The sequence below is a fragment of the Panicum virgatum genome, chromosome 8N, assembly GCF_016808335.1.
Source record: "Panicum virgatum strain AP13 chromosome 8N, P.virgatum_v5, whole genome shotgun sequence".
In the NCBI taxonomy this organism is placed as follows: Eukaryota; Viridiplantae; Streptophyta; class Magnoliopsida; order Poales; family Poaceae; genus Panicum; species Panicum virgatum.
In genome coordinates this window covers 44,946,196-44,972,860 of record NC_053152.1, presented here as the reverse complement: position 1 = coordinate 44,972,860, position 26,665 = coordinate 44,946,196, and the positions used below count along the sequence as shown (strand labels likewise).

Sequence of the window (26,665 nt, the reverse complement as noted above, 5' to 3'; positions counted from 1 at the left end):
TGTAATATAAACTTGATACTTTATGTGCTTTTACGACTCTCAAATAGATCTAGGATGATGGTGCCGTGTACGCTATAACAAATCATAACTTCTTAATAAAATGTTTGTATTGCACGCTCTCGATAAATTAGCCAATAGTAACACAGATTGATGAGCACGTGTAGTCGGCGGAAGAGAGCTTACACGAGGCAAAAGGAAATATTTCGCAAAAGTGGTAATGGGTGGATCGTGCTTTTCATATAGTCACGATTCAAATGAATTCAGTTCAATTTGCCAACGATTGTTAGTTATCTAACTAGAAATTTCCAAGGACGCATTAATAATATCAATTTTGAATAGCGTCGTCCCAGGGTACATTTGTCTCGTTTTTGACCGGCGAGGGCAAACCGGTAATTGGCCCTCTCACCCCTTTTCTCCCCCTTTCCTTCCTTTCCTATTCTCAGGCACTCGTACCAAGTTGTTGAGTACTCTGCTGCAAAATTTCTTCCAACTCCCGGTAGTGGTCGTACCATAAGCCCCTCCGCCTCTCTCACCGACTCCAGAAACCTCGAAGAGCAAGCGACGAAGGCAAGATACGCCCACCCACCGGCTCCGGCGATGCAGCAGCAGATGCCCATGCAGCCGGCGCCCGCCGGCGTTGCGGCGGCGGCGCCCCCGGCGGCCGGCATCACCACCGAGCAGATCCAAAAGGTGCGAGCCGCCCCCTCCCTGCTAGGGTTTGCCGCGCCTGAGAAGGATGGGTTTTTTTTCAGGCTGCCCGGGTTGGTTCGATACTTCGATCAAAGATTGGATCTTTCCGCGCCGTTGTTTAGGGCGAGATTGGGCGCTCTTGTTCTTTTCCTGTTCTGGGGGCAATCGCAGATTCCTCGGCTTAGTGCTTTTGGTCAATCGGTGAGTAACAGTAGGTTGGTGGCGTGTTTCGGGTGTTTGGAGGCGGGAGAGCCACATGCGCACAATCGAGGGTGGATTAGGCCAGCACAATAGGAGGCAGAAGGGGAGTGGAGGTTAGCTACCTGTTCAAAAGTATTGGACTTTCTGTGAAGGTCATGGGTGGCCGTACCGTCAATAGAACGCTTTGGCGGCTCAATGCATAGCGAAACTTCCTGGCCTGAGGCTCCGGTCATCTGGGGCTGAAGGTGCCGCCGATCCCTTGCCGTCGCATGTTTGATGGCATACAGCAGCTCTGCGGCTGTAAGTCAGGGGGTCGTCCTTGATGGGCTTTTTTGTGTGTGTGTGTGTGTGTGTGGCACCATGCTCCGGCTGCCATACAGCAGCCCCCTGTGGTACTCTGCGAGGAGCGAGCTCAGTGGTCGTCGTGTTGGGTGATAGCACATCAGCCAATGTTTACTGGTTGGCTGGGCAATTCTGTTTGCAGACCGACCATGGCTCTTTGCCATGGAATGTGGCTTGCATCTCTGTATTTGGAGAATTTTTTTTTTTTTTGTGCAATGGCACTGCAATGTGTCATTCAAATACTATCAGTTTTGAATTTTTGGCAAAGGCCAAATGTTCAGTGGCACCATGACAGATACCAATTTTGAACTTTTGGTAAAGGCAAACTGTGCTGCAACAGCACTGGAATGTGCCACTGAAATATCAATTTTGAATTTTTGGCAACGACCAAATGAGCAATGGCAACATGCTTGATGTTCGAATGTCGATTTTGAATTTCTAGCGAAGGCCAAGTGTGGCCACTGACCAGCCTTGTGCCATGCGACAGAGGCTCTCAGCCTGTGCTTACTGTTGCCCTGTAGTGAGGCAGTTGACCAGCCCTGGGTCCTCTGCCTTGCTGCATGGCTTGCCAGCCTGCAGTCACTTTTACTAAGGGAGATTGCTAAAACTCATCCATATTGGGTGTTTGTCTAGAAAACACCCCTACAACTTCTGTCTTGCCAGTAATAACACCTGTCTATTCCTGTGTGTTGAGTTCCCCCCTTAAGGTTGTTGACCACATGATATGCTGCTTGTGTCCATTCGAGCATGGTATGGTGGCTTATTAGTGTGACTTCCAGCGTCTCTGGGACAATTCAATCTGATCTGGAACCCTCCTTTTTATGCATTCCTCAAGAGGGACAACAAGTGTGAGTAGAGAGTGCGAACAATGGAGAGCTAGGTCAGGTTAAATGGTACGGAGATGCCAGAAGTCACACTAGAAGTGATCATGCCATGTTAGAAGCAACACAAGCAGCACGCCATGTGGTCAATGGCCTTAGGGGAGGTAAAACACCAAAGGTAGAGCTGCAGGTGTAGAATACGAAAATAGAAGTTGTGGGGGTGTTTTGACAAATCCCCTTTCACAAGTGAGTTTTAGCAATTTTCCATTTGGTGCCTAGCTGCATTGTGATGGCAGTGAGGCTGTCTTGGCTGTCTGCTACATGGCAAACATTGATGTACTTCACTCAGCAACTGCGGTTATCGCTCATCGGTCCCTGTTGTAACTGAATTATTTGGATGGTTTCCAAGTGATATGGTCTGCGCTATAAGTCATGAAATACATAGCTATCATAGATGTAGGTCGCATTCTTCTCGGGTCTGCATTTATCTACTATTCCTCACAATGTGGTGCAACTCACTACCAAATGCTCGGCATTAAGATACAATTAAGCTCGGCTTGCAAGAAGCCAAGTAGCCAACCACATCTGCATGGCAAAATGAATAAATCAAATGGCAAAACTTTTTTGTGAACAAAATCGCTTATGTAATTCTTATGCAGAAGGTAAATGGATTGCTTCATGATTACGCATAAACTTAACACTACTGTGCATGTTATCATTAACTTTTGATATTTAGTAACACTAACTGAATTTGTCTTTTGCAGTATTTGGATGAAAATAAGCAGCTTATTTTGGCCATCCTGGAAAATCAGAACTTAGGAAAGTTGGCTGAATGTGCTCAGTAAGTATCTTCCTGAACTATATAACTAATTTTACTGGTTGAAATGCATTTTGTTGGTTTTACTAGTCTCACAATAATGAACCTTTAATTCATGTGCTGCTTACTTGCTTATTTAATTCACACACTGGTGTACGCGAATTCACGAGCCTTAAGATTTGGATATCGCCAGCAAAATCTTTCCCTTATCGAAGCAATGTTAAGGATCTTCATAAGTTTTACTCATCATTTATATTTAATGATGTAGGTTTGTTGAAAGTGATTTGGTGTAAAAGCTATGAGCTTTGATAGTTTGACTTTAGAGTTGTTCTGTAAATACAGAGCTGTATGAGTCATGGAGTTTGGAGTACAATACAATCTAACCTGCATAATAATTAGGCCATATACAATGTTTTGGGTATCTTTTAACAGCAGCATCATTTAGTCATCTGGGAACATTGTGTTAACTCTGTCTCTCATGATTAATGATTGCCCTGGTAGATGAATTATTTGTGATCTATTCATATATACTTGTAGTCACTGAAGTGTTATCATCCTTATGAAGTAAAAAATGTTGCATTGCTTAGCTTTTCTATTGATGATCTATGATATATTGTCACCATCCATAATAAAAATTGCTTGAAATTTTAACAAGGTGGATTAGTTCTGTCTAAATTTCTGATCCATTTGTGATGTACCTCATTTCACCCATCAATTGATAAGGCTGTCTGAATTAGATTAACCGTAGGATGTCTGATATTCTGAGTCATACTAGTTTCAGCTGTCAATTGAGAGGGATGCACGCACATTTCTACTCCACACCTTGATGCACTGAAACTTCAGAAGGATAATTCATGCTTATCTTGTTCATGATCGACCTGCCTATGTAAATGCCATCTTCGAAACCGACATGTATCAATGGCAGTGCATTCTGTATAACGGTATCTTCCATGCTCTTAACTTTCAGGTATCAAGCTCAGCTTCAAAAGAATCTCTTGTACCTGGCTGCGATTGCAGATGCCCAACCCCAACCACCACAGAACACTGCAAGTCGCCCACAGGTTAGTAGCCCTGCTAAGTTGGTGCCATTTCACTAGCCCCACTTGCAACATTCACTTAGGCCGTGTTTAGTTCTTTATATGTAAAAATTTTGCGTTGGAATCTTGCTAATTTGAAGTACTAAATGAAGTCTATTTATAAAACTTTTTGCATAGATGGGTTGTAAATCGCGAGACGAATCTAATGATGCTAATTAATCTATGATTAATCCATAATTAGCGGATGGTACTGTAGCATCACTGTTGCAAATCAAAGATTAAGTAGGCTCATTAGATTCGTCTCGCGATTTACAGCCCATCCATGCAAAAAGTTTTGTAAATAGACTTCATTTAGTACTCCATGCATGTGTTCCAACATTCGATGTGACTTTTTTTTTTGCGTTTACGGGGTTTATGGGTAAAGATCTAAACAGGGCCTTAAAGTTTCATTTATTTGCGAACAGATGATGCAACCTGGCATGGTACCAGGTACAGGGCATTACATGTCCCAAGTACCAATGTTCCCGCCAAGAACACCATTAACCCCGCAACAGATGCAAGAACAGCAGCAGCAGCAGCTTCAACAGCAGCAAGCACAGGCTCTTGCTTTCCCGGGACAGCTGGTCATGAGACCCACCATTAATGGCATGCAGCCTATGCAAACCGACCCTGCTGCCGCCGCCGCCAGCCTACAGCAGTCAGCACCTGGCCCTACTGATGGGCGAGGAGGCAAGCAAGATGCAACTGCTGGGGTGAGCACGGAGCCTTCTGGCACCGAGAGCCACAAGAGCACAACCACGGCAGATCACGATGTGGGCACTGATGTCGCGGAGAAATCCTAAGTCAAGCGACGAAACCAAAGGACTCTTGAGTGATAACTAGTAGTCCTTACTGTGGTTTAGACATGCCCTATCCATCCATGTAGAACAAAAAGTTTAGATTGGTGATGAATGATGTAATCTGCCCAAGATTGTTACCGCGTTCTTACATTTCTGTACCCATTATGGAATAATTTTTACCAGCCTGTTGTCTAGCGTATTTTACTATGTTTTCCAGCTAATTAGATGGTTAAGAGTGGCTTCAGCATGTCGTTTTTACAAGTTATACTAATGCTTTTAACTGACATTTTGAGCTGAAATCAATTGCGTGGATTGTGGATGCAGCAGTTGCAATGCTGTCTCCATTTTTCAGAATATTTTGTATAGGTCAACATGTGACGTAGATGATTTACATCAGTCATCATTGAAGATGAACATGCAACGGTAATAATTCTTTTTGAAAGGATGACGGAAATAATTTATGAACATGGATTTGTTTGCGTGCCGGGCCCCTAAATGGAGCACAGCACAACTGCTTTTCGAAATTCTTCAGTTCTCGCCAGGCTAGCAGTATGCATAACCCAAAAAACAAAAACTAACATTCAGATACACTCAGGTAGCCAAATAACTAGCAATACATAGAAGATATGTTTCCTTTCTTGACAGGAATGTCGATGAACAGCAGAGTACAAAATGAAAATTGAAACAACCTTGTCATTTTCAGTACATTGCAAAATTGGGTCAAGAACCTACAGGCTTAACTTGCCTTGGATTGCTGTGTATCAGAACTCAAAACAGCCTTTTCCAATCACACTCACTTTCAAGTACTGCCTTCCATTTCTGAGATAAATAACCATCAATCCCTTCCTATGATGATTACCGCCGTCGCTTTCTCCTTGTAACATCTTGTGGGAACTTCAGAGGGGCAGGAAGCGTCATGAAAGTGGGATTGAAAGCACCTGATGACACAGATTTGCATCCCAGCTGGTCATAGTATGGTTTAATCATCTGGCGGGTCTTTTTCAGGTCCACACATATATCCTTAGGATCGGATCTGAAGTCATCAGCAAAAAGTGCAAGGACCAAGATGTAGTTGATCAGGAGCTCCTCTTTTTCTGATGACATTGCATTAGACCCTGGTTCTACAAAATTCAGCAACAGGTTGCGATATACAGCCTGAGGGGTCACTGGACCATGGTTCGCCTTGCTTTCCTTTCTGTCCTTATAGTGACGCTTGGACATGGTGCCATTCCGTGCCAATAAAGATAGTAGATGTTGGATGTAGGATAGTATCCAAGCAAGTCTCTCTTTATCTTCACCCTAACACAATGCAAGGCAAAAGCTGAGTCTTTTAGATCACATTAACCAAGTGGAACAGATATATAAGAGCAAACCATTGTCTGCCATCATTTTGCCAGCAAGACTGTCAGAGTCTCAAGAGGGGACATAGAGATAAGTGCTATTCAACATGTCAACATTGTGGTTGTAATGCTGCTGGCTATACTGTTATAACTTATAAGAATGCTATGCGAGTAAAAAGTAAACTGTTACAAGCCCCACAACAAGTAACGTCCTTCAAATATCTACATTAATTTCAGAGTCAATTAAAATGGCTTCTTACCGCTATATTATGTGGCAACACAAGAGTGTAAGAATTTCAAAAAAGAAAACAACAACATAAGACTATATGACTTACTATCAAGAAAAGGGTTCTCGACTTTCCCTCATATTTCTGATTAATTATAAAATAAGTTTCCTAATTATAAGAACCTTATACTGATATTAGCAGGTGGCAACTGAAAGTGGGTAACTGGACAACAAGAAAAAGCATACCAAAAAATTTAACTAATTACCTGAAGCTTCTCTAACTTCTGCACACGATTTGAGACAAACGTCCCATAGCCTTTTGAAGAAATTTCTCCTGATTCAAAATGGTCAACAATTTCTAAAAGGTGGTGCCGAATAGTCTTTGGAATAATCTCATCCAAAAGATACACATTTTCTGATGTATCTGCTGTAGGGTCATAAGGTGGAATGTTCCGAACAATTAGTTCCTGCCTGTCATTGGTGTTGACATTACTGGCTCCCAGGTCAATGTCCTCATAAGCAGAAAGATCATTCCTTTGTTCATTTAATGACCTCCACTTATTATCCTGCAAGGTATATTTGCATCAACCAAACTGAACCATGTCTTTACTTTCTTTCTACCTTTTCTAATGCACCAATGAAGAAAGAGGGAGGGATGGTGGTGGGGGTGAGTGGGTGGGTGGGGGGGGGGGTAATTTAGTAATTTACCAGACTGTAAGTACCACCACTGTGTTGTAAAAAAAAAGGACGTACCCAGTGCCGTAGGCTTCCCGCACTGTGCGGGGTCTGGGGAAGGGTTGTCTTTAAGCCCCAAGCCCTACCCACACAAATGTGTAGAGGCTGGGGCTCGAAACCGGGACCTTCCGGTTACAGACGGTAGGCTCTACCGCTGCACCAGGCCCGCCCTTCTCATGAAGTACGAGATAATGCTTCAAAATTTGTGGATTCATTATGCCTTCATTTAAAAGAGAAGGCAACTGATTTGTGTTGAAAAGATCAACAAATTTGCTGATGGGTTCTTTGTCCATTGACGACACAACTAGAAGACATGCCACGGGATGGTCCATGGTGTTGTAAAATGGAAATTATCATGGTTCATGGTCGAGATAAATCCAAATACACACAAACAGGGGCACACAGAGGAAACTTTTGATTGACACTTAAACTTTGCAGATTTGCGACTATAAGTTCAAGCTCACACCACAGATCAATCCAGAAACATATAGCTGCAAAAAGCAGGCTAGCGAAAGTAGACAGCATACCGTATCCCTGTCTCTTTTGGCTCCATACATCATGGTAAGATCTTGAACCTTCAATTCATCATTTCCTGCAACTGAACCGACTTCTGATGTCACCTCAGAGTGCTGTGAATGTGCTGGTTGCTGCACTTCGAGATGTGGCTCGAGCCTCAAAATCTGTTACCGAGTACAGATGTCAAGAATGACGTTACATACCAACACCATCCATGCTAATGTTAATTGTGCAAAAGTATTCTTAGCTACTTTAAAATGTATGCCACTATTGCACTTAAAACAAAAACATCCCAGCAAGAGCTTTCCTTCAATTTTTTTTTTGAAAAAATCAAAACAAGATACTGAAGCTTAGTGTTACTCTGCTAAAATCCTAACTACGAAGGCACTGTCACAACACCAGTAGACCATCCAATTGCAACTTTCCATTGCACAATTAGACAAAAGAGAGTGCTTAGTATTTACTTAAAAACTAGAAGTGCTCATTAATAGCTAACATTTCATGAAGTCTGATTAAAAATAGCCATTTCACTTCGGCTGTCAACAACCATACAAGAAAGATAAAAGAATTGGTGTAATCACGCAAAGCACTCACTTTGTTGGCGGCTATGGGGACGATCCTGAGGGTGCCGGAGGCCTTATCGAGGACACCGAGCGCGTACTCGCAGAGCTGCGGCGTGGCGGCCTCGCCGGCATAGCTCCGGCCGACGAAATCGGGGCCTCCGCCGGGGCTTCTGACCACGAGGTCGACCCAGGTGGGATGCTTCTCGTGCCGGAAGAGCCGCGCGTTGGGGGCGGACTCATCTTTCGCCGCCGCCGCGGCGGCGAGTGGGTCATAGCCGGTGGGGAAGTAAGCGACTGCGGGGGCCGCGGCGGCGGTTCGGTCGCCTGTGCGGGAGGCGTCGATGGTGACTTTGAGAGTGGCGTCGACGGTGGGTGTGACGTTGGGGGAGGCGTCGGCAGCCGCACGCTTCTTCTTGGAGTGCTTCTTCGTGGAAGCGCAGACGGGTGTGTCGGTTTGGAGGTCCGCCAATGGTGACGGCTCTGGGGTTTTGGAGGAATTGGCCTCACCTTCGACGCCCTTGCGCTTCTTGGAATGCTTCTTGGTGGAGGCGGAGGCGGGGCCGGGCGTGGCTAGGGTTTGGAGGTCCGCCATTGTTGGCGGCTCTAGGGTTCTGGAGGAAGGGCCGAAAGGCCTCTTGCTTAAGAGGATTGTAACATTTGCGCACGGGCCCTTCACAGAGTTTGCATTTACATATTTAAGATTTTCCTTTTCCATGTTAAGTTGTTAACTAAAATTGCAGCTTAGCTCAATTGTACATATTCATTGACACCCAAGCATAGTGTTCAGCTTGTCTGTTTTCGACTTATTCTCTCTCACAGAATATTATTGAATCAGCCAGCTTCTTGCCAGCCAGGCAGAGTGATGGTCCATACCACAATTTCCTATTAAGTATTCACATAGCCTACGAGGTAAAATACTTGTTGCAACTTTGGTCAAATGCAACATGCTTATAGCTCGAATGGTGTAAGATTCAAAAACTAGCAAATGAACAAAGCTGACATTCTATTGCATTATTGAACTGCTCTTGTACAGATTACAATGGCGCCACAATTACACCAAGAAGGATGAGACGAAACAACACTATCAGATCCCTCCATTCAGTAAATTATACACCTCTCAGTTACAGGACAAGAAGGTTCAGTCCAACAACAGATGGATTGACAAGATCACAAGAAACAGCTATACTGCTTCTGCTGCTTATTCAGCGTGCAGATTGCAAGTCCTCTATTAAGATCCTATATATACCAGTGTTTTCCTAAACGGGATTAAACGGCCGTTTAAACCCGTCTAAACGGTAGACGACGCCATCCCGTTCTGTTTAGGACCTGGGCGGTGGAATAAACGGTTGACCCGTTTAGACGGTCAAAGCCCCGTTTAAACTGACGAAACGGGTGAAACAGAACGGCGTCTAAACCGTTTCTTGCCCCGTTCAGGCCGTTTAGTGGGCCGTTTAGCTCATGGGCCAAAATTGGTTTCGCGGGCTGGCCCGATAGCAAGATAGGGTTACCACTTACCAACCAGCACTCAGCACTCTCCAGCCGCCAGCCCTCCTCCGCAGCGCTAGGCAGCGGCGCAGCCCTCCTCCACGAAGACCGACGGCTCCAGGTCGAAGCTCCAGGACGAGCCCGTCGGGGACGACGGGGCGTTCCCTCCACCCGCCGCTCCGGAGTGCGCTGCCGCCGCCGTGATCTCCGTCGTGCGGACCCGAGATCCATCCGCCCATTCATTCATCTGGGCACCAATTGGTCTCCTCAGGTAATCCTAGGATAGCCTCCGTTGTGCTAAGCGTTGGAACGGTCTTAGTTCTCGACCAGATCCAAGTCTCTCTCTCTATATTCATTCAGTGTGTTGTGGATTTCTATACTTCGTTGTGCCCTGTTAGTCCAAATTCCTCCGCCCATTCATATTTTCGCTAGGTTCGTTTGATTCTTCAGGCTCAGGATCGAAACACTTGACTTTTGAGGTACATATCTCAAGATGCGAGGACATCAAAAGGTTAATGTTTACTTCACAAAAGGTTAGTAAAAACTAAAAAGGTACTTAGTCTTGCTGAAATTTATGCCATCAATATTACTTCAGAAAAGGTAAGCAAAAACATCTCTATCCACTTTAAATTTATGCCACAAATGGTTATTTATTTTGCTGGAAATCATGCTACAGTACCATACCGTTTAGCCCGTTTAAACCCGTTTAAACGGCGTTTAAACAGCCTAAACGCTAAACAGAGCGTCGCCGTTCGTTTAGCGTTTACCGTTTAGGAAAACATTGATATATACAGTTTCGATCTTGCAGGTGCTTATATCAGGAGCATCCACACGTAGCCAACCAACGATTGGCCTGCAGAAACAGGTGGCCAATGCACCAAAGCATGTTAGACACAAGTTCATGAAGAGGAAAAAGAAGTGGTAGTGCAAAAATATAGGTAAAATGAAATACCTCAGGGTGCTATCTTCACCGTGGTTTTCTTCTCATCATCACTGTGGCGCATTATAAAATTAGCGCAGCACTGTTGTGCAGACTTCACTTGTACCTCACATATCAACATCAAGCAATGGCATTTTCCAGTAATTCCAGGTATTGTAGTCCTCCTGAATTGGATTCAGAACTTGCCAGAATAAGCAGCACTAAAAGTAGTAACTAGAGTTGAACTACTAACAAATACTAGGTGGGAATGCTGACCTGCTCCGAAGATGATGATATTGGTGGGAACATTCCATGGACAAGAGCATGCAGGGATGTGTATGACTTTGTATCAACTCGCCGATTTACTGCAACTTCACCCTGCATCGAAGGAAATTTTAACAAGGAGATGCTATCTCCAGTGCAAGTATGCTCTCACTGGCTGAACTCCAGCACAATTATGCAGATAGATATAGATGCTAACAGGAGGGAGGGACAAGTGTTTTTCATGTCTTAGGCTGTTACCTTGGGGTTTATTATGAAGATCTTGCCCATAGGAATACCAACTTTGAGGTAACTAAGCTCATCTGTATCTCTATTTCCGAATCCAGCATAAAATGGATTCGAGTCAGGAGGAAATAGATCTTTGATAGCCTGTAAAGGACAGAGAAACCATTAATAGAATATCAACGAAGTCAAGCTATTCTTCCCATCTGTTTGTGCATGCTAGGCTGCTAGTTCTACGGAGAACTCACCTCTAGGCATGAAATCTTGAATTCATGAGGAGCTCTTCTGATAACTACAAACCAATGTCAACAAACATCAGGATCACTCAAACTTATAGAAAATATAAAGAAGTCAATGGAGATACTTTTATGTCAATATGATTGTACTGTGAGCACTTATCGTAGACCTGGTGAAAAGGAGCAGGCCTCTTATTGGACAATGGTTGAGGGGGTCCATAACCAAGAGTGGTGATTTTGTTATTGAGATATGATTGTTCTGGTAAAAGATTATGCTTACCGCACACACCAACTTTTAAAAGAAGGTTATACTCCAAGTTTACTCATGTGAACCCAGATTTCTAATTACAGGAAATCAATGCAACATCTTTTTGGCAACTAAATGAATAGACAATAGTGAGAATATACCAGGATGTGCTCACCTTCTCTGTAAAGTGAAGGGAAGAGACCATCAGGGGATATAACAACAGGGCCATCAGGAAGTGCTTTGCCATCCTGAAATCCAAATTCACATGTGAGAATAAGATGGATGAACACCAGACTCTATTTATTAGTTTTGCTGTATTTGTGTCTGTGAACGCGCAGCATGTTCAGATCTGTGATTTTGTTGCGAAATCGGCATATACTAAATTCATGGCCACCACAAACAGATTCTGAATATATAGGATTGACTAGAACTGAATTTAAAAGTACCTGCTTTAAGCTGAAAAGAAACCGTCTCGTAATGTGGGCTTGTGAAATAGCGCGTGCACTCAGAAATAGAAGCTGATATCCATTTTCCTGTGCATGCAACAAGAACAAGATAACAATAACAAACCAAATCAACAAACATTCTAGACCCAAATTGGTGTGTCAATTCACAAACATTAGAAAGATATCAATTGATATGGCATGACTAGATCTGGAAGTGAAATTGAAAGCACCTCTATTTTGTTACAAGCATGAGTAACATGAATACCTTTATTGCAGAAAAAAAATGAGCAACTCCATTTTGAGACCAATCAACACCAACCAATGGCATGAACTGGCCAAGAACGTCAGACCTACAATCATATTAAAAAAATGTGGACAATTGTAAAATTTGAATATACATCATTTGTAGGTGGTAAGGATCAGATAGCCCATATATTTTATAATGATTATAAATTACATTAGTTGGATGAAATTCATTATCTTCCTTTTTCCCCTCCCTCCCAAAAGTAGAAAATATTCCCAGCAAAGAGAAATTAAGAATCTTGGGTTAACAGAACAATATAGGTGCATCATTAGAAAGCTAGAATGACTGATACTCCTGGCAATCAGGTATCCAAGTCATAGTATTTGAACATAAAAACATTGGGTTCCATGCTCCAGTTTTGCAACTTACTTGGTGATAGTGCCATCCACATCTGATATGACAATGCGCGTATTCCATTTCCATAAATATATGTGACAATCAACCTGTTGAAGAAAGGATGGGAGATGACAAATGCAACTTAATGGAACTTAAAAAAATTAAGTAAAACTAACCTGCTGTTTCCCAACAATTGCAGTTGAGAAGGTAAATGTTACCACATTCTTGCCCTCTCTAAGATCAAGAGATGCGAGCTCCTCAGATGTTGGAGTGAGTGATCGCACCTTCCTCTCAATCCTCTTTGCCCTGGATTTATTCCTTTCTCTATCTAATTCGTTAACAGGTGTCGATTCTTTAGCAGGAGCGGATGCAGAAGTCTCAACAGTGCTTTCACTAACTGGCTGGACAGCACTAATAGTCCTTGTCCGTCTGAAACTAAATGGCCAGATTCTCCAGCTACCACCTGGTTCTGCAGTTGGCTCAACTCGCTCCACCTTTATCATGCCTTTGGGTTCAAAAACTTGTTCCTCACTGAAAGAGATCAAACCGAGCACTATAGGCGCAGCTGCATCCCAGGGAAAATAGCGGCCAGCAATCCTAACAACTAACCTATTGTTTCTCACCAGTGACTGCTTCATGGTACGGAACTTCTCTAAGGTTACCATCTCAGAATCAAATGCACTGCGAGCAGCATCCTCCCCCATGCCTTCAGATAACAGGTGCCTGCATAGTGATAATTCTGCAAAAATGGCACAGATAGAGATTATGATTGCTGCCAAGTTACTTCAGTAATATTGGGAAATTCTTCAACAACAAAATCACATTTACTCTGGAACAAAAATGATCATTATAATCTATACTGCTGTTCAAAAAGTTTAGAAATGCTAATCGTAGCAAAAGGAAAACTCACCCACAAAAGGGGTGAATGAATCAACTTTCAGGTTGTCAGCGTGCTTGTCATCAGGTACAACATTGCTGGTAACCTCAGGTGGGCTCAAATTTTCTTCTGAATCACCAGTAACTTCTGGTTTCTGCTCAAGAAAAGAAGAATTCATACTCTTGACTGGGTCAACCCCATTATTTTCAGCATTTGATTGTAGTGAGCGGCTTAGCTGAAAACTATCAGGCCTTTCAAGATCATGTATGTGAGAACGAAGATTTGGTAGAGACTTAGCCTCTATGCTGTTATCTCCTGACTGCAGGTCACTTGTAGGAATAAAAATAGGGCTAGTCACAGGCCTTAATGAATCAGAGCAGTTTTCCAATTCATTTGCAAGATCTACACCACCTCCTTCCTGTTTTTCTGTGTCACAATCAGATTTGTCATGTCCTCCTTTGCCTGCTGTTTTATCAGCCACTATGTCATCCATGGCCTTTCTATCCGCAAAATATTCATCATTATCACTAAATTGAAACTGAATTTCTTCTGTATACTCAGAGAATGATACTGCTGCTTCTGCTTCTTCCTCAGGCTCAGCTGTAGCCTCAAGCACAAACCCAACTTCACCTCCACTCACAGAACTAGATCTTCCGGTTTCATCTTCTGTTTTTGTGTTTTGCACTTCAACATCGACCAAGCTGGAAGACCCGGTAGCAGTAGGTGCATCCTCTACATCTATTTTATTAGGAAAAGTAGCTGACTGAGTAATGCATTCTGTGGGTCCATCTCCTATTGTTGAGGTCAGAGTGACAAAAACATCAGGCTCTCTGTTGCATGCTTCATTTTCCACAATTAAGTTCTCTGTTACATCTTTAGGATCATTGACCAAACTGGAAGACCCAGCAACAGTTGGTGAACCCTCTATTTCTATTTCCTTAGGAAAATTAGCTGACTGAGCAGTGCATTCTGTGGGTCCATCTCCTATTGTTGAGGTCAGAGTAACAAAAACATCAGGCTCTCTGTTGCATGCTTTATTTTCCACAATTAAGTTCTGTGTTACATCTTCAGGATCATTGCCCAAACTGGAAGACCCAGGAACAGTTGGTGAACCCTCTATTTCCATTTTATTAGGGAAATTAGCTGACTGAGCAGTGCATTCTGTGGCTCCATCTCCTATTGTTGAGGTCAGAGTAACAGAAACATCAGGCTCTCTGTTGCATGCTTTATTTTCCACAATTAAGTTCTTTGTTACATTTTCATGATCATTGACCAAACTGGAAGACCCAGTAGCAGTTGGTGAGCTCTCTACTATTGTCTTGGGAAAATTAGCTGACTGGGCATTGCATTCTGTGGATCCATCTCCTATTGTTGGGATCTGAGTAACAGAAACATCAAGCTCTATGCTGCATGCTTTATTTTCCACAGTTAAGTTATTTGTAACATCTTCAGGATCGTTGTCAGGCACATAACTTGATGTCTCTATAACACTAGAAGAAGCATCAGGATAAACCACATCATGCTGACAAGCTAAATCATGAGCTGCATCAGTATTTGAAAGTGAAACACTGTCCACAGAAATATCCATATCTGGACCATTATGTTGCAAGATTTGGGGAGCTGAATCTTCTAAGATAAAAGCTTCATGTTCTTCAACAACCACTTTAATCATGTCTTTTTTGTTGCTGGGAGCACCGCAGCTTGCAAATGACCTTTCCTCAGAAAATAGCTGCTCTCTACTCCCATCAGAGACTCTGGAATCCTCCTCGCGTTCTACACTGTGAGCCAGTGAGGTATCTGATGCATCATGACCTTTGTCATCTGAAATACTGGACACAGCATATGAGCTCTCCAGAGTCTCAAAACTGCTGAGAATGACCATTTTCTCTTGAACTGCATCTTGTGAAATCTCCAGAGTCTCAGAACTGCTGAGAATGACAACTTTCTCTTGAACTGGATCAGGTGCAGAAGGGATCAACGTAACCTCATGCTTTTCAGTTGGTACATCTGTGGTTGCATAAGCTGGTGGATTGGCATCTGCCAAATTTTGGTTGGCATCTGAATCTACAGTGACAAACTGAGAAACTACCTCGCTCTTACCGCTTGTAGTGTCTGTCTCAACGGTCTGGATTTCAAAAATGCCATTGGAAAAGGCCTCCTTTGTATGTATTTCCCTTCCTGCAACATCTTCCAAATTATGCAGCAACTCACCTTGAGTATCGACAGACTCATGTGTATGTATCTCAACAACCTCTTCCTTCACACTAGTTGTTTGTAAACACTGATCAGTTTCACCTGCCGAACTATTTCTTCCTCCACGAGGACTACAAGAATTGCAGTCAGCACTATTGCAGTTAGAGTCCATCTCTTTCCCACGATCCAAGCTATGTTCTGGCAGTACAGTCTTTGAGGTTTCCATCTGATCACTGTTGCTAGCTTCTGTCAACTTGCTCTTGGAAGATTCATCATCAGAACTATGAGATTTCGAACTCCGCGGGAGATTTGTCGACCACTTTGTATCAAGGAGTTCGGCAGCAATCTCTGCTCGCTCTAATGAGCTCACTCTATCCACAGCATGTGCATTGTTCTTAACTGACTTCCGACCAAACATTCGTTCAAGTATGGTGGTCCGCCTTGAGGTTGTCCTCGCGAGTATCTTGTTCTCCCCAACATCAGCCTCCATCGTGGAGCTATCACATGAAGTGCTCTTCGACTTCCTCAACTGAGCTTCCTGGACCGGTACCTCCAGCTCATCACCTGATGATGCGGGGGAGAGAACAAATTCACCTTCCTCACCATTCGGGTCTGCATTCCTAAGGAAGTAAGCCTCGCCATTGCCATCCAGGTACATGTGGAACCCAGCTTCGACGCCATTGACAGAGATGTTGACGACATTCTCCCTTGACTTGAGAACCCCCTGGAACTTGCCGAACCGGACGTACCACGGCGAGCTCTTGAAGCTGCCGTCCTGCTGCTGCACGACAACAATGTCGACCGCGCCGCCGAACGGGTGGAACGGGCCGGAGACGGTGTACACGCTGCGAGAGATGAGGCTGCCGAACTTCCCCACGGCGTACATCTTGCCCACCGCCGACGAGCTCCCGGGCGGCACAGACCATCAAATCGTGTGGAATCCTCCAACCTCGAGCGAGGGCATTACGGGCGTCCACGACCACCCATACCAGAAGAATCAATCCTTCACCACAACCAGGCACGATCCACAGCAGCCACGACAGCCATCCAATTTCACCCCAAAAAAAATGCAATTCCTATCCCTTTCAACCAGACCGAACTGACAAAAATCTATGAGCGCTCCAGTCCCAAGCAACAAAATCCTCCCCAAAATTCGATCCTTACCGCCAAACCCTTCCAAAAAGTCCGATCTTTGCGCCAATCCAGCACGCGATTGGCGCGGTGCAGTCGAGGAACCACGGGGGCGGGATCAGGAACCGCCACCGCCAGAGCCACCTCCAATCTTCCGCCTAATTCGATGGGCACAGCAGACTAAACAGATCAAAACTCAGGGGAATCCGAACCCAATGAGCAAGAGAGCGAGAAACCAAGTCGAATTCGGAGCAAGGATCTCTACGCGACCCGCACAAGAACCGGGAGACCGAGGCGGCCCGCCGGATGCAGCTCGCTCGGATTTGTGAATTGGGGGTGATTGAGTTGAGGGGAATGATTGATCGGAAGGAGCTCGTGGAGCATATTCCGGGATCGAAGAATGCCGGGGAGAGAAAATTGGTATTTGATACCTCTCACAAGTGGGCTAGGCTGAAATGTACCTTTAGAGTGGCTTCGCTGGAAAGGACTTATTAAATGGGATCAAACTGCTAGAAAGGATTATAGGGATTTTGTAACTTTATTTACATAGGTTGAGTCAACATGAGCATACAACATTACTACTTTGCCCCTGCCCAGTTTGTAACCGATCAGATCCCTTCTTAACGTTATTCTTTCCCGTTTGGACGTACAGGTGTGGTAAAAAAAAAAAGGTCAAGCGGCATCCTGGACACCTGCAGATGCTAGCCGCAAATCCCTATCCTCACAAAGCCAATTTTTCTGATTGATTGGAAACCTGGAATTTGATATAGATGCAAATTGTCATTGAAGAACATAGACAATACTCGTTCAATTCACATTTCACATAGACAGTATGTGAACAAGAACATACGAAAAAGATACATGCACAGTGAATGCCCAAATATTTTTAGTTCTCATTTCACTTGGTCTTCAACTTTCTTGGAATCAGCTTTTTTGCTGGTGATCTCTTGGGGGGTGAAAAAGCTGGTGATCTCTTGGGGGGTGAATTTTGCATGGTTGCCTGCTCACCTCCACCTTCTCCCATTAGCATAGCAAGTCGACTGCAAAAGTGATATTGTGAGACATATTTCAGCTTTTAATTACATCAACACAACAGCAATAAATTGATAGTATTCCTAACCTTCTAGTCAGCCTGTGGGGGCTGGCTTGCCTTATTGACACTTTAGTTGGCTTTGATGGACTTCGGACAGCAACAATGTTTTCTTGGACATTTGGGGCTGCACCATTGTCATCTATATTTGCTTCATTTTCATGCACATTTGGGGCTGCACCATTGTCATCTATATTTGTCTTGGTCTTTTGCTTTTTCTGGCTTGGTACTTTAGCTTTATCACCATACTTTGTGGTGTTCTTTCTTGGCTTTCTCTTCCTGCAAAATCAATTAAAATGGTTGTAGCTAGTTTGGCACAGCAATAAATTAAAGAGATGTATTGTGTACTTGCCTTTTCTTTGTGCCATTAAGTCGGCACTTGTAGCTAGTTTCACCGTGACCCAACTCTCCACATCCGTTGCACCTTCTTTTGCCTCTAATCATCTTCTTTTTAAATTTGTCAGCCTCCTTGTCAGCCTCATTAGCAGCCTCCTTGTCAACCTCCTTGGCAGCCTCTTGGCATCCCTTTTTCCTTTGCTGCCTCCACCCTCTAGGAAGCCTTTGATCCTCAGTTTTCTATACCTTCCTGCAGTCTTTTTATCTAGTGGTGCTCCAACCACAAAAGGCAAATCCACATTTGGCCAATGCGTCCGGTCAGGCAATGGCTCAATTATTGTATAGTATGCATTTTTGAATCTCTGAACTGAGTAGTACTCATGCACAAAATCCTCCAATTTCACATCCAAAGCTTGTTGTGCTGTAATCAAAGCTAAAGCATGTTGACAAGGCTTACCAGTGTGTTGCCACTCGAGACATGTGCACTCATTCAAATATGGCTTCACAACATGCCTATTATGAGTTGTGGTGCTGTCCCATACCTCAGCAACCAAACTATCAGCCTTCACAACATACAAGTGTCCTAATCCTCTTGTCTTCATTTTCAGTTGATGCAGGACAGCAGGTAGTATTTTCCCATGAAGCTTTTCTGCAATCCTTCTCCTCTTGTTCCACAAAATCATTATCATCTCTCTAATCTTGTCTACAAACTCAACAACAGGAAGGTCCTTCCAATCTTTAATCCAATTATTAAAACATTCAGCAAGATTGTTGGTAACATAATCACATTTGATAGCAGGGTCAAAGGCACTCCTCATCCACTTTAACTTATGATGATCGTACATATTTTTTGGGGCATGTTTTAACAATTTTTAATTCAAATTCCTCATTTATCGCAAACTGTCTGACTGCCAACCTAAACTCCGCATGGACGGGTAAACGGTACCTAGATCCATGCTAGGCTTGTTTGGGTTATATAAGATCATCCTCTCCCCGGGTATGTCATCATCAACAGGAATGGCGGCACCATGTGTATCTTCCATAGCAGGAGCTTTTCCTTTATCACCATCAACACCAGCTGCTGCGACAGCCTCCTTAGCAGCCTGCTCGGCCTTATCATCCTCATCCCTTAAACCCAAAAGCACATACACCTGGTCTTCATCAAATGAGTTCCATCCTTCCCTCTTCTTCATCTTGCCTCTCAACAATCTGCAGTGTATCCCAATCAACAAGCTGTCCTTGGTGTGGGTGTTCCGCATTTTGGAAAGTATTATCACCACCACTACCACCACCACCATCAGCAAGAGGACTCACGACAGCTAAACTAGGCTCAGGCTCCCCATCGAGCCTGGATAAAATATTTGATAAGTAAAATGAAGTTAGATGTCTAATTTCCATAAATTTTATGTGGAACTACTCAAGTTATCTGCTACTATAGTAATCTATTGCATGTTACCCACCTTGCAGACACAGAGATGTTTTCTAGATCAAATATCTCTTAAGAAAGTAGTTCAAGCCAGTTGAATTCCATGGGCCTCCAAACTCTAGGGTTAATGAGCACAGCGGTCGGATTCATAGGTCCTGGCAAATTGAATCAAATGCACAAAATCAAAGCAAATCTGAGTACACACCTCAAGATCGAAATGAGTTCAACGCGCCATGGCCGCCACCCGCGTGCAGAAGCGCCACCACGCCGGAGCTGCGGGCCCAAATCCGGCAGGACGAGCGCAGCGTTGCAGGCACAAATCCGGGGTCGGACACGCGTGCCGGAGGCGGAGACAGGGACGGGCCAGGGCGCTGCCGCGCCGGGCGAGGACGGGGCGGTCGGAGCGATCGGTGCCGGCGCAGCAAGCGGCAGCCCTCAACTCCCTTTCTCCTTTGTTGCGAGCACACGAACGAGACTACGAGAGAACAGAGCCCCGTCCAACAAAACGGATCTCAAGCTGGTCAGGGGCAGAAGAGTAATATCCCATGTTCATGTTGACTCCAATGATATAAAAAAAATTATAAAATCCCCAGAGTCCTTCTCAGCAGTTTGGTTCTCTTTGATGCACTCTTTTGAGCGAAGCCCACTCCAAACGGGACATTTCAACGAAGCCCACCATCGAGAGACATCAAATACCAATTTTCTCGGCCGGGGAAGGGATAATTCCACCCCTCACCGGCATAGGGGTGGGTAGGTGTTGTCGTGATGAGGATGCCACTGGATTTGTTTACTCCCATCGAATTGACAATTTTATTTTCTTGGCTCCTCCCTCTTTTTTTCTGTAGAAAGGAAAAAAATAAAAAAAGGCCTTGTTTTGTTACCTGTTAAAAACTATTCACATCAATCACATCAATATTTGGACACATGGTCTATTAAATATAGACGAAAAAAATCAATTGTCACAAATTGCCTATAAATTGTGAGACGAATCTTTTAATCACATAAAGTGGATAGGAAGATTATACAAAATGGATAACACCAACAAATTAACTATTCTATGGAGGATTTAATGCTTTCCATTTTTTTATACTGATTATTATCCGCTAACGAAACAAGCTACATTTCCCATGACATCACGCCACATATCCATCGCTACTTTTGTCAAGAAAAGTACTGCCTTTGGTCAAGCAAAACTGAAACTGTTCAGATCTTTTCGCCATACGTGCCGTACCTGCCTAGCTACTTGCAGCAACCAATGCTGACAGAAACCTCTTTTGGCTGTTGGAAGAATGCCAGAAGAAACTACAGATAGTGACCCTAGCCAAGAGCTAATAAGACATGTCGACGTGGAAGAAGAAACGTATGCTCCCATCGAAAAAAAAAACGTTTGCTTGCAAGGCCGTTGGAGGAACGCCACAAATCCCTCAATTGCCTGCTGTGTCGCCACAGGTCACGGTCACCACAGGGCATCATCACAATCAGACAACTCCAACCGTTGTCGACATCAAGCTAAGGCAGTTGCATCATGTCATGGTCATGGAGTCATGAGAGCTGCACCCACTGGTTTTGTATTTTTCTAAGAAATAAAAACATACACTTTTTTTTTTCTAAAGAGGGTGTGGTGGTGGTGACTATACCAGAATTTTAGGCTCTGTTTGGTTCCAGGGACTTAAAAAAAGTCCCTGAGACTTTTTAGTATTTAGAAGTATTAAATAAATGTTAATTATAAAACTAACTGCAGAACCCTGGGGCTAAACTGCGAGATGAATCTAATGAGGTATCTTAATCCATGATTAGCGAATGGTTACTGTAGTATCACTGTAGCAAATTATGCATTAATTAGACTCATTAGATTCGTCTCGCGAAAAAGCACTCAGCTGTCAAAAAACATTTATAAACAGATTTTATTTAATACTATAAAATAGTAAGATTCCTTTGATGTGATAGGGATTTCTGAAAAAAGTTTGGTTCCAAAACACCCCCTTACTGCCATTTTCCCTTGAGAGGAATATATGTATCATCTATTTTTTTTAGTGAACGCATATGCCTTTTAGTTTTTTAGTGATTTGTTTGGCGAAATATTTTCTAGTGAATATAAATTTTTTTCTTTATGTTTGCATGTACCTTTTTTTATTAATGTTTGACTGTACTACTGTTCATTGTGCACTACTAATTGGAGAGGATAATGCGTCGAGGGCCACGCCACGAAAAGGGCCCGCTCCTTTCCTCGACACCAAAGCCCACCATCCGTCTCTTGCAAAGATGGGCCGCTCGGAATGATCCAGCCCACCACGCGTGGGCTTGCGCTCGGCCTGCGGAGGCGTTGCGCTTGCGCGGAACGGTGGAAGCGAACAGGTTCTGGGGCTTAGTCCCAAACTGCCGAGCTAGCACTGCGCAAACCAACTTATAACTCGGAGCCTCGAATCCTGCTCCATCCCTTCGGAGACATCCGATAAAGTTGAAATGATAGAGAAGATTAGCTCCTTTCTGCGAAAAGATGACATGCATAAATTAAAAATAATTTACATTTTTTTGAGAATTTGCACGCCGGTCCCTAGCTTCGAGTTTTTAGTTTTTTTCCTTACAGATACGCCCCTGGCCGCCTGTTTTCCCTCGCACAGATGCCCCTGCCATTTTCTTTTCAGACCCTCGCAAGTTGTGCTCTGTTACAGTCTTGTCCGAATTGTTTTGCGCATTCACGTAGCAGCCCCTGGGTGCTATCTTTTCCTTGCAGATATGCCCTCAGCTTGTCTTTTTGGCCAACTTATTCACGCTCCTGTCCCCAGATGCAACTCCCCACTTACAAATATGCCCCTAACCTTCTCGTTTTAGGTCCTTTTGGTTCCAAATAACGTTGCAGCTGTGCACATCTCCAATCCAAAACTTTAGGACACTCCATTTTTATGTTTTGCCCAGAATGACCTGTATCCATGGTTACTGACTTCTGTAGGTTTCTGCACATTATGGTCCTCCGAAATCAGCAAACAAATTTCACGCAGCTTTCTTGTTTCTTTTTTCTCTTGGTTCTATCCCTCCTAATTTTCGTTATGTTTTTCATGAGCAAACACACGGTGAGCTCAACTTAATTCTGCTCATAACTTTTTTCAAACTCAACCTTCTTTACACAGTTCTCCTGCAAATCTTTGTTTGTAGTTCATTATCCTGGAGAGTCGTTGATAATTAGAAAAAAAAATTATTCTTCACCAGTCCAAGTGTTTTTATTATTAAAAATAAGTGGCCAAATCATATAGAAACGTGTACAATTTCCCTTCAGCAACAGTACACTATGTTATTGGCAATTGTACAAAATCTAATTTCGCATTATACTCGATGGGTGGTGAGTGGTGACTATTTCAAGTTCACCTTAATCCACCAAACAAGATTCTCTCCTAGTATACAGAAGACAAACTATGTGCATCCACATGTTCCGGTCAATTTTTTCACAATCTCGAGCGCCGCATGCACTTCATCGGATTGAAGCTGTCATGTCGACGCGCAACCGTATGCATGTGGCTTGAAGCAGAAGGCTTGAGGTCCCAGCCTTCCACGTTCTTTGGGACGCATGCATCATACAGCACCTGCCCTAGTACCCCATTCAGGCTCAAGCTCTCCACACTTGGCATGTTGAACAGCTCTGGCTTCGGTCCCTCACTGCTTTCATGGTACTCCATGGAGCTGGGTAGGAAGAACTGATCGGTTGGATCGATCGGTGACCGTCTTAGCCTGTCGCTAGAGGTTGCAGCAGTTCTTTGGTGATTGGAGATGGACGGAGGCATGTCGCCGTGTTCACTTGTGCCCACCTCATATCCCTTAAGTTGTCTTCTGCTCATGTAAAGCGCCGATGCTTTCATGAGTAGCTCAGACACAGCAGCTCGGTATTCCTCAGGGTGATACCTGTAGTGGCCTGGATAACAACAGAGGAGAAAGTGTTATACTCATCAGTTTCATATGGCTTGGGACATTGTGCATCCACATTTTTTAGGCTAGGCATCAAACATCCCCATGAAATCTTTTACATGCAGAACATCTGAACAGAGTCATGCCTACTAAAAATTTCAGATAACTGAACCGATGATGCTACCAATACTAACAAACTCTTGCAAGAGGGAGGTCTTATTTATGATATGGGTCATGATTTAGTTTAATGAGCCAATTTTTATGCAACACCTGATTTGCTAGATATTAGTGCATTTAGGGAACACCATGTACAGAATTCTTTACCATTCCCTCTTAAGAAATTTGTAAGAAAGTACAGCAGCGTATCCAGTAGTTCTTAATGTTGATCTCCAGTGAGGGGATAGGGATTGGCATAAAGAAATGGGGGAACTCTAGCTTCAAATTGTCAGTTCAAATTCTGCACATGAGCTCAAATATTTTTATTAGACGTACACGAGGTCAAATGTTTGCCCAAACCATATCTTGACATCTGGATAGATGGAAATGAGCTCCAAACAACATGCACAACTCATGATGGCTTTATGACCTTTTAGTTTACAATAGGCAGGGAGTAACTTTTCTTTGTCTCCAAAGAAACTTGTTTTTCCTATTTCGGCGAAATGTTTTCCCATTGAAACTAGAACATAGCTGCTTATCAGTCAGATACATAACCAATTCTGGCAAGGTGTACAAGCACCTTTACACCAGACATGGTTTCCACCTTTTTATAAGAAAACATTTTGCTATGGGGAGAGTCATAAATGAGAAGTGTGACAGCAGGTTGACATGGATTGTTAGATTAGCCTAGGCAAATGTTCCAATAAAGTTTAAGAAGACCATCATAAGAGGATGATCTGGCTGGTTGCTGAATGTTGACTCAAAATCCTTCTGGTAATCATTTAGCAACTTCCAAGTATTGAATATATCATGGGGCTATTGACCCCTTGTCATGTTATCAGTACCTAAAACAACTGAATAGCTCTTGACGCTTGTCATGTTAGAAAACCAAGACAAATAATCAATAACACATTCAGTGTTTGCATTTATTTTTATATCCTAGAGGCCAGTTGGGTGAGGTAAACAGAAGTTAGTGGGGAAGATATTCAGGAAAAAAAAGATAAAAAGGTTGTCAAAAACTTTAATTAGGAAGTCATAACAATCAAAATGGCTAGGTACCAAAATGGAGTAAAGTCAACCACTCCCTGGTCAATATTGCTAATTCAACTAGGTTAAACTACCTAGTATCAATTTTAGTTAACTTAATATAGCATTCAGTAGACTGTAGACAGAAAGGGGGAGATGAACATACCTACATGAGGAGAGCTGTGCCATTTAACTAGGTTTACATCACCACCAAGCTCCAGTAGACGCTGGCCAAAATTTTCAATTACCGAAAATGGAGCAAGTTGATCATCCTCTGAACAGAGTATCAGTATTGGCCCAACATGCTGCATGTAGAATGGACCATGATTACAGATATGCACAAGAAAATTCATCTACAATCAGGCATTCAGGCTTCAAGCAATGTGGTCAATAGAGGGGCATACCACTGATGAGTATAGTGTTTCCCAATAATCTTTACGCTGTTCTTCAAATTTTTTTATGAAAAGAGCATCAAGACCTGAGGCAACACCTTTAGCCATCCATGACAAAACACGTGGAGGTTCAGACATCTTCAGGACACTTGGGTCAAGGAGAAACCGAGTGCCTAAATCACTGACAAAATCCACAGGAGTTGAGTCATACATTTGCCCGCATAGACAATCCCGTACAAGCTGATACTCATCCTGTAGACACACAAAAAAAAAGCTTTCTTCAAAATAAGTGAAGTAGAACTGGAATACCCACATCTCTGTATCTATAGCTTATTTCATTTACTGAACAAAGCTTCAGGTAGCCTTTTTGTGAGCAATGAGTAGGAGAGGAAGGGAATAAGTGTCATACCGTACTTAGTTGCCCTGTACATCTCCGCTCTATCAGCTGTCAGCAAACAATTAAAGCTTTAGCCCTAGAGTTAACTGCTTCAGCAAAAGGGTTACGAAATTCAAAATTTTACCTGAAGAACCTTGTATGTGCAACCCTTTGGCCCTCCTGAAAACGATGCAAACACAACAGGTACAGATCTGATCTTCAGCTCCTGTATTTCAAAAGAGCAATATACCATCAGGTGTCCAATTGCAGCGACCAATTAGATGCGCCTAAACACACATCCACAAGAAATTGTACCAAACCGGATTGAACTTGCAATGCAGCGGGGTAACCATACCTTGACAAGCTCTCCAAGCACCCTGTCGGCAAGCATCGCAGCCTTTTCGGGGAAAAACCTGCTTAAGCAAGCGTATGTATTAAACAACAGTGAACAGAAACAATCGATTAGTATTTAGTTTGTACGGAGTATGGAGACAGGCTACTAAATTAGGAAGCTATGACCCAACAAGCTACATGTGTCATCACAGTATTTCTAGGCTCATCCAACCTAGCTATATGAAATTTGGCATGACCGATCAATCACGAATCAAACGCATATATCATGTACAGAGTCAGTTGCGTGCCCCCAAATACCCGAACAGCTAAACTGCAACGCACAAGAAACCAAAGCCGCCTCCTCTAAATCCGCAGACATCCGAAAATCCAAGAACGCCCAGACATCGGAGAAAACTAAAACTCGCATCTTTTTTTCGCACTGCTGCATCGAATCGGACCACCCTCGCTCTCCTCTGCAGGCAAAGGATGGGAGAAAGAGATCGGGCAGGTGGCCGTACAGGGTGAGGAAGTCGGAGTGGCAGACGAGGCACGCCCACCCGCGCGCCGCGTACAGCTCCACGTACGCCCGCACGTGCCGCTCCTGGCTGGACAGCCACGCGAACATCACCACCACGCCGGCGGCCGCGCTCGGCCGCCGCCCGCCGCCCCAGTAGTGCCGCCCCCACCACATCCCGCGCCCGCCCCTGCCTCGCGGCCCCTCCCGCAAGGTCCTGGACAGCTTCGGTGCCGCCTTGAATTCGGGGGAGGAGAAGACGGCCGCGCGTGCTGGTGCGGCGGCGCGGCGCGGCGCGGGCGCGTGCTGGGGTA

General features: G+C 43.8%; 4 protein-coding genes, 1 long non-coding RNA gene and 1 other non-coding gene across 8 annotated transcripts; 2 read left to right on the top strand and 4 right to left on the bottom strand.

Moving 5' to 3' along the window:
• Nucleotides 1-442: 442 nt before the first annotated feature.
• On the top strand, nt 443-5,030 carry LOC120684642 (GRF1-interacting factor 2-like). Of its 2 annotated transcripts, none has more exons than XM_039966526.1 (4): nt 443-690; nt 2,819-2,895; nt 3,839-3,932; nt 4,373-5,030. In XM_039966526.1, exons 1-4 carry the CDS (start codon nt 598-600, stop codon nt 4,748-4,750), a joined length of 642 nt encoding a protein of 213 aa, XP_039822460.1. In that variant the 5' UTR covers nt 443-597; the 3' UTR covers nt 4,751-5,030. The 2 variants fall into 2 exon arrangements, with proteins under 2 accessions (XP_039822460.1, XP_039822461.1); XM_039966527.1 differs by lacking the exon at nt 443-690 and adding an exon at nt 868-891.
• A 281-nt stretch (nt 5,031-5,311) lies between these two features.
• LOC120684641 lies at nt 5,312-8,786 on the bottom strand. The gene is made up of 4 exons (XM_039966525.1): nt 8,159-8,786; nt 7,576-7,728; nt 6,580-6,879; nt 5,312-6,046 (listed from the first exon to the last, which is right to left on the bottom strand). The coding sequence occupies exons 1-4, from the start codon at nt 8,717-8,719 to the stop codon at nt 5,603-5,605; spliced, it is 1,458 nt and encodes a 485-aa protein (XP_039822459.1). The 5' UTR covers nt 8,720-8,786; the 3' UTR covers nt 5,312-5,602.
• A 320-nt stretch (nt 8,787-9,106) lies between these two features.
• On the bottom strand, nt 9,107-17,215 carry LOC120685741 (phosphatidate phosphatase PAH2-like). Of its 2 annotated transcripts, XM_039967824.1 has the most exons (13): nt 13,515-17,215; nt 13,214-13,343; nt 12,781-13,135; nt 12,638-12,711; nt 12,230-12,314; nt 11,965-12,051; nt 11,694-11,766; nt 11,284-11,327; nt 11,054-11,182; nt 10,808-10,909; nt 10,565-10,716; nt 10,405-10,465; nt 9,107-9,373 (listed from the first exon to the last, which is right to left on the bottom strand). In XM_039967824.1, exons 1-11 carry the CDS (start codon nt 16,558-16,560, stop codon nt 10,660-10,662), a joined length of 4,182 nt encoding a protein of 1,393 aa, XP_039823758.1. In that variant the 5' UTR covers nt 16,561-17,215; the 3' UTR covers nt 9,107-9,373; nt 10,405-10,465; nt 10,565-10,659. The 2 variants fall into 2 exon arrangements, with proteins under 2 accessions (XP_039823758.1, XP_039823757.1); XM_039967823.1 differs by having other exon boundaries at nt 12,781-13,343.
• Nucleotides 17,216-17,767: 552 nt separating this feature from the next.
• Nucleotides 17,768-17,989, bottom strand: LOC120685742. Its single transcript, XR_005679718.1, has 2 exons — nt 17,926-17,989; nt 17,768-17,845 (listed from the first exon to the last, which is right to left on the bottom strand). It is a non-coding gene; the product is annotated as an uncharacterized LOC120685742 (long non-coding RNA).
• A 4,101-nt stretch (nt 17,990-22,090) lies between these two features.
• LOC120686978 lies at nt 22,091-22,189 on the top strand. The gene has a single exon (XR_005680484.1). It is a non-coding gene; the product is annotated as a U6 spliceosomal RNA (small nuclear RNA).
• A 661-nt stretch (nt 22,190-22,850) lies between these two features.
• Nucleotides 22,851-26,665, bottom strand: LOC120686026. Its single transcript, XM_039968184.1, has 7 exons — nt 26,356-26,665; nt 25,860-25,917; nt 25,650-25,730; nt 25,538-25,573; nt 25,141-25,380; nt 24,903-25,041; nt 22,851-23,561 (listed from the first exon to the last, which is right to left on the bottom strand). The coding sequence occupies exons 1-7, from the start codon at nt 26,526-26,528 to the stop codon at nt 23,098-23,100; spliced, it is 1,191 nt and encodes a 396-aa protein (XP_039824118.1). The 5' UTR covers nt 26,529-26,665; the 3' UTR covers nt 22,851-23,097.

Coding starts and splice junctions, on each gene's coding strand:
- LOC120686026 (XM_039968184.1), bottom strand. CDS start 26,528: ATGTGGTGGGGGCGGCACTACTGGGGCGGCGGGCGGCGGCCGAGCGCG. Junction 25,918..26,355: donor CACTCCGACTTCCTCACCCT/GTACGGCCACCT, acceptor TTGCTTAAGCAG/GTTTTTCCCCGAAAAGGCTG. Junction 25,574..25,649: donor GCACATACAAGGTTCTTCAG/GTAAAATTTTGA, acceptor GTTTGCTGACAG/CTGATAGAGCGGAGATGTAC.
- LOC120684642 (XM_039966526.1), top strand. CDS start 598: ATGCAGCAGCAGATGCCCATGCAGCCGGCGCCCGCCGGCGTTGCGGCG. Junction 2,896..3,838: donor AAGTTGGCTGAATGTGCTCA/GTAAGTATCTTC, acceptor CTTAACTTTCAG/GTATCAAGCTCAGCTTCAAA. Junction 3,933..4,372: donor ACACTGCAAGTCGCCCACAG/GTTAGTAGCCCT, acceptor ATTTGCGAACAG/ATGATGCAACCTGGCATGGT.
- LOC120684641 (XM_039966525.1), bottom strand. CDS start 8,719: ATGGCGGACCTCCAAACCCTAGCCACGCCCGGCCCCGCCTCCGCCTCC. Junction 6,880..7,575: donor CCAAAAGAGACAGGGATACG/GTATGCTGTCTA, acceptor TATACCTTGCAG/GATAATAAGTGGAGGTCATT. Junction 6,047..6,579: donor AGAAGTTAGAGAAGCTTCAG/GTAATTAGTTAA, acceptor GCATTGTGTTAG/GGTGAAGATAAAGAGAGACT.
- LOC120685741 (XM_039967823.1), bottom strand. CDS start 16,560: ATGTACGCCGTGGGGAAGTTCGGCAGCCTCATCTCTCGCAGCGTGTAC. Junction 11,328..11,693: donor CCCTTCACTTTACAGAGAAG/GTGAGCACATCC, acceptor ATTGGTTTGTAG/TTATCAGAAGAGCTCCTCAT. Junction 10,910..11,053: donor TCTTCATAATAAACCCCAAG/GTAACAGCCTAA, acceptor CCTTCGATGCAG/GGTGAAGTTGCAGTAAATCG.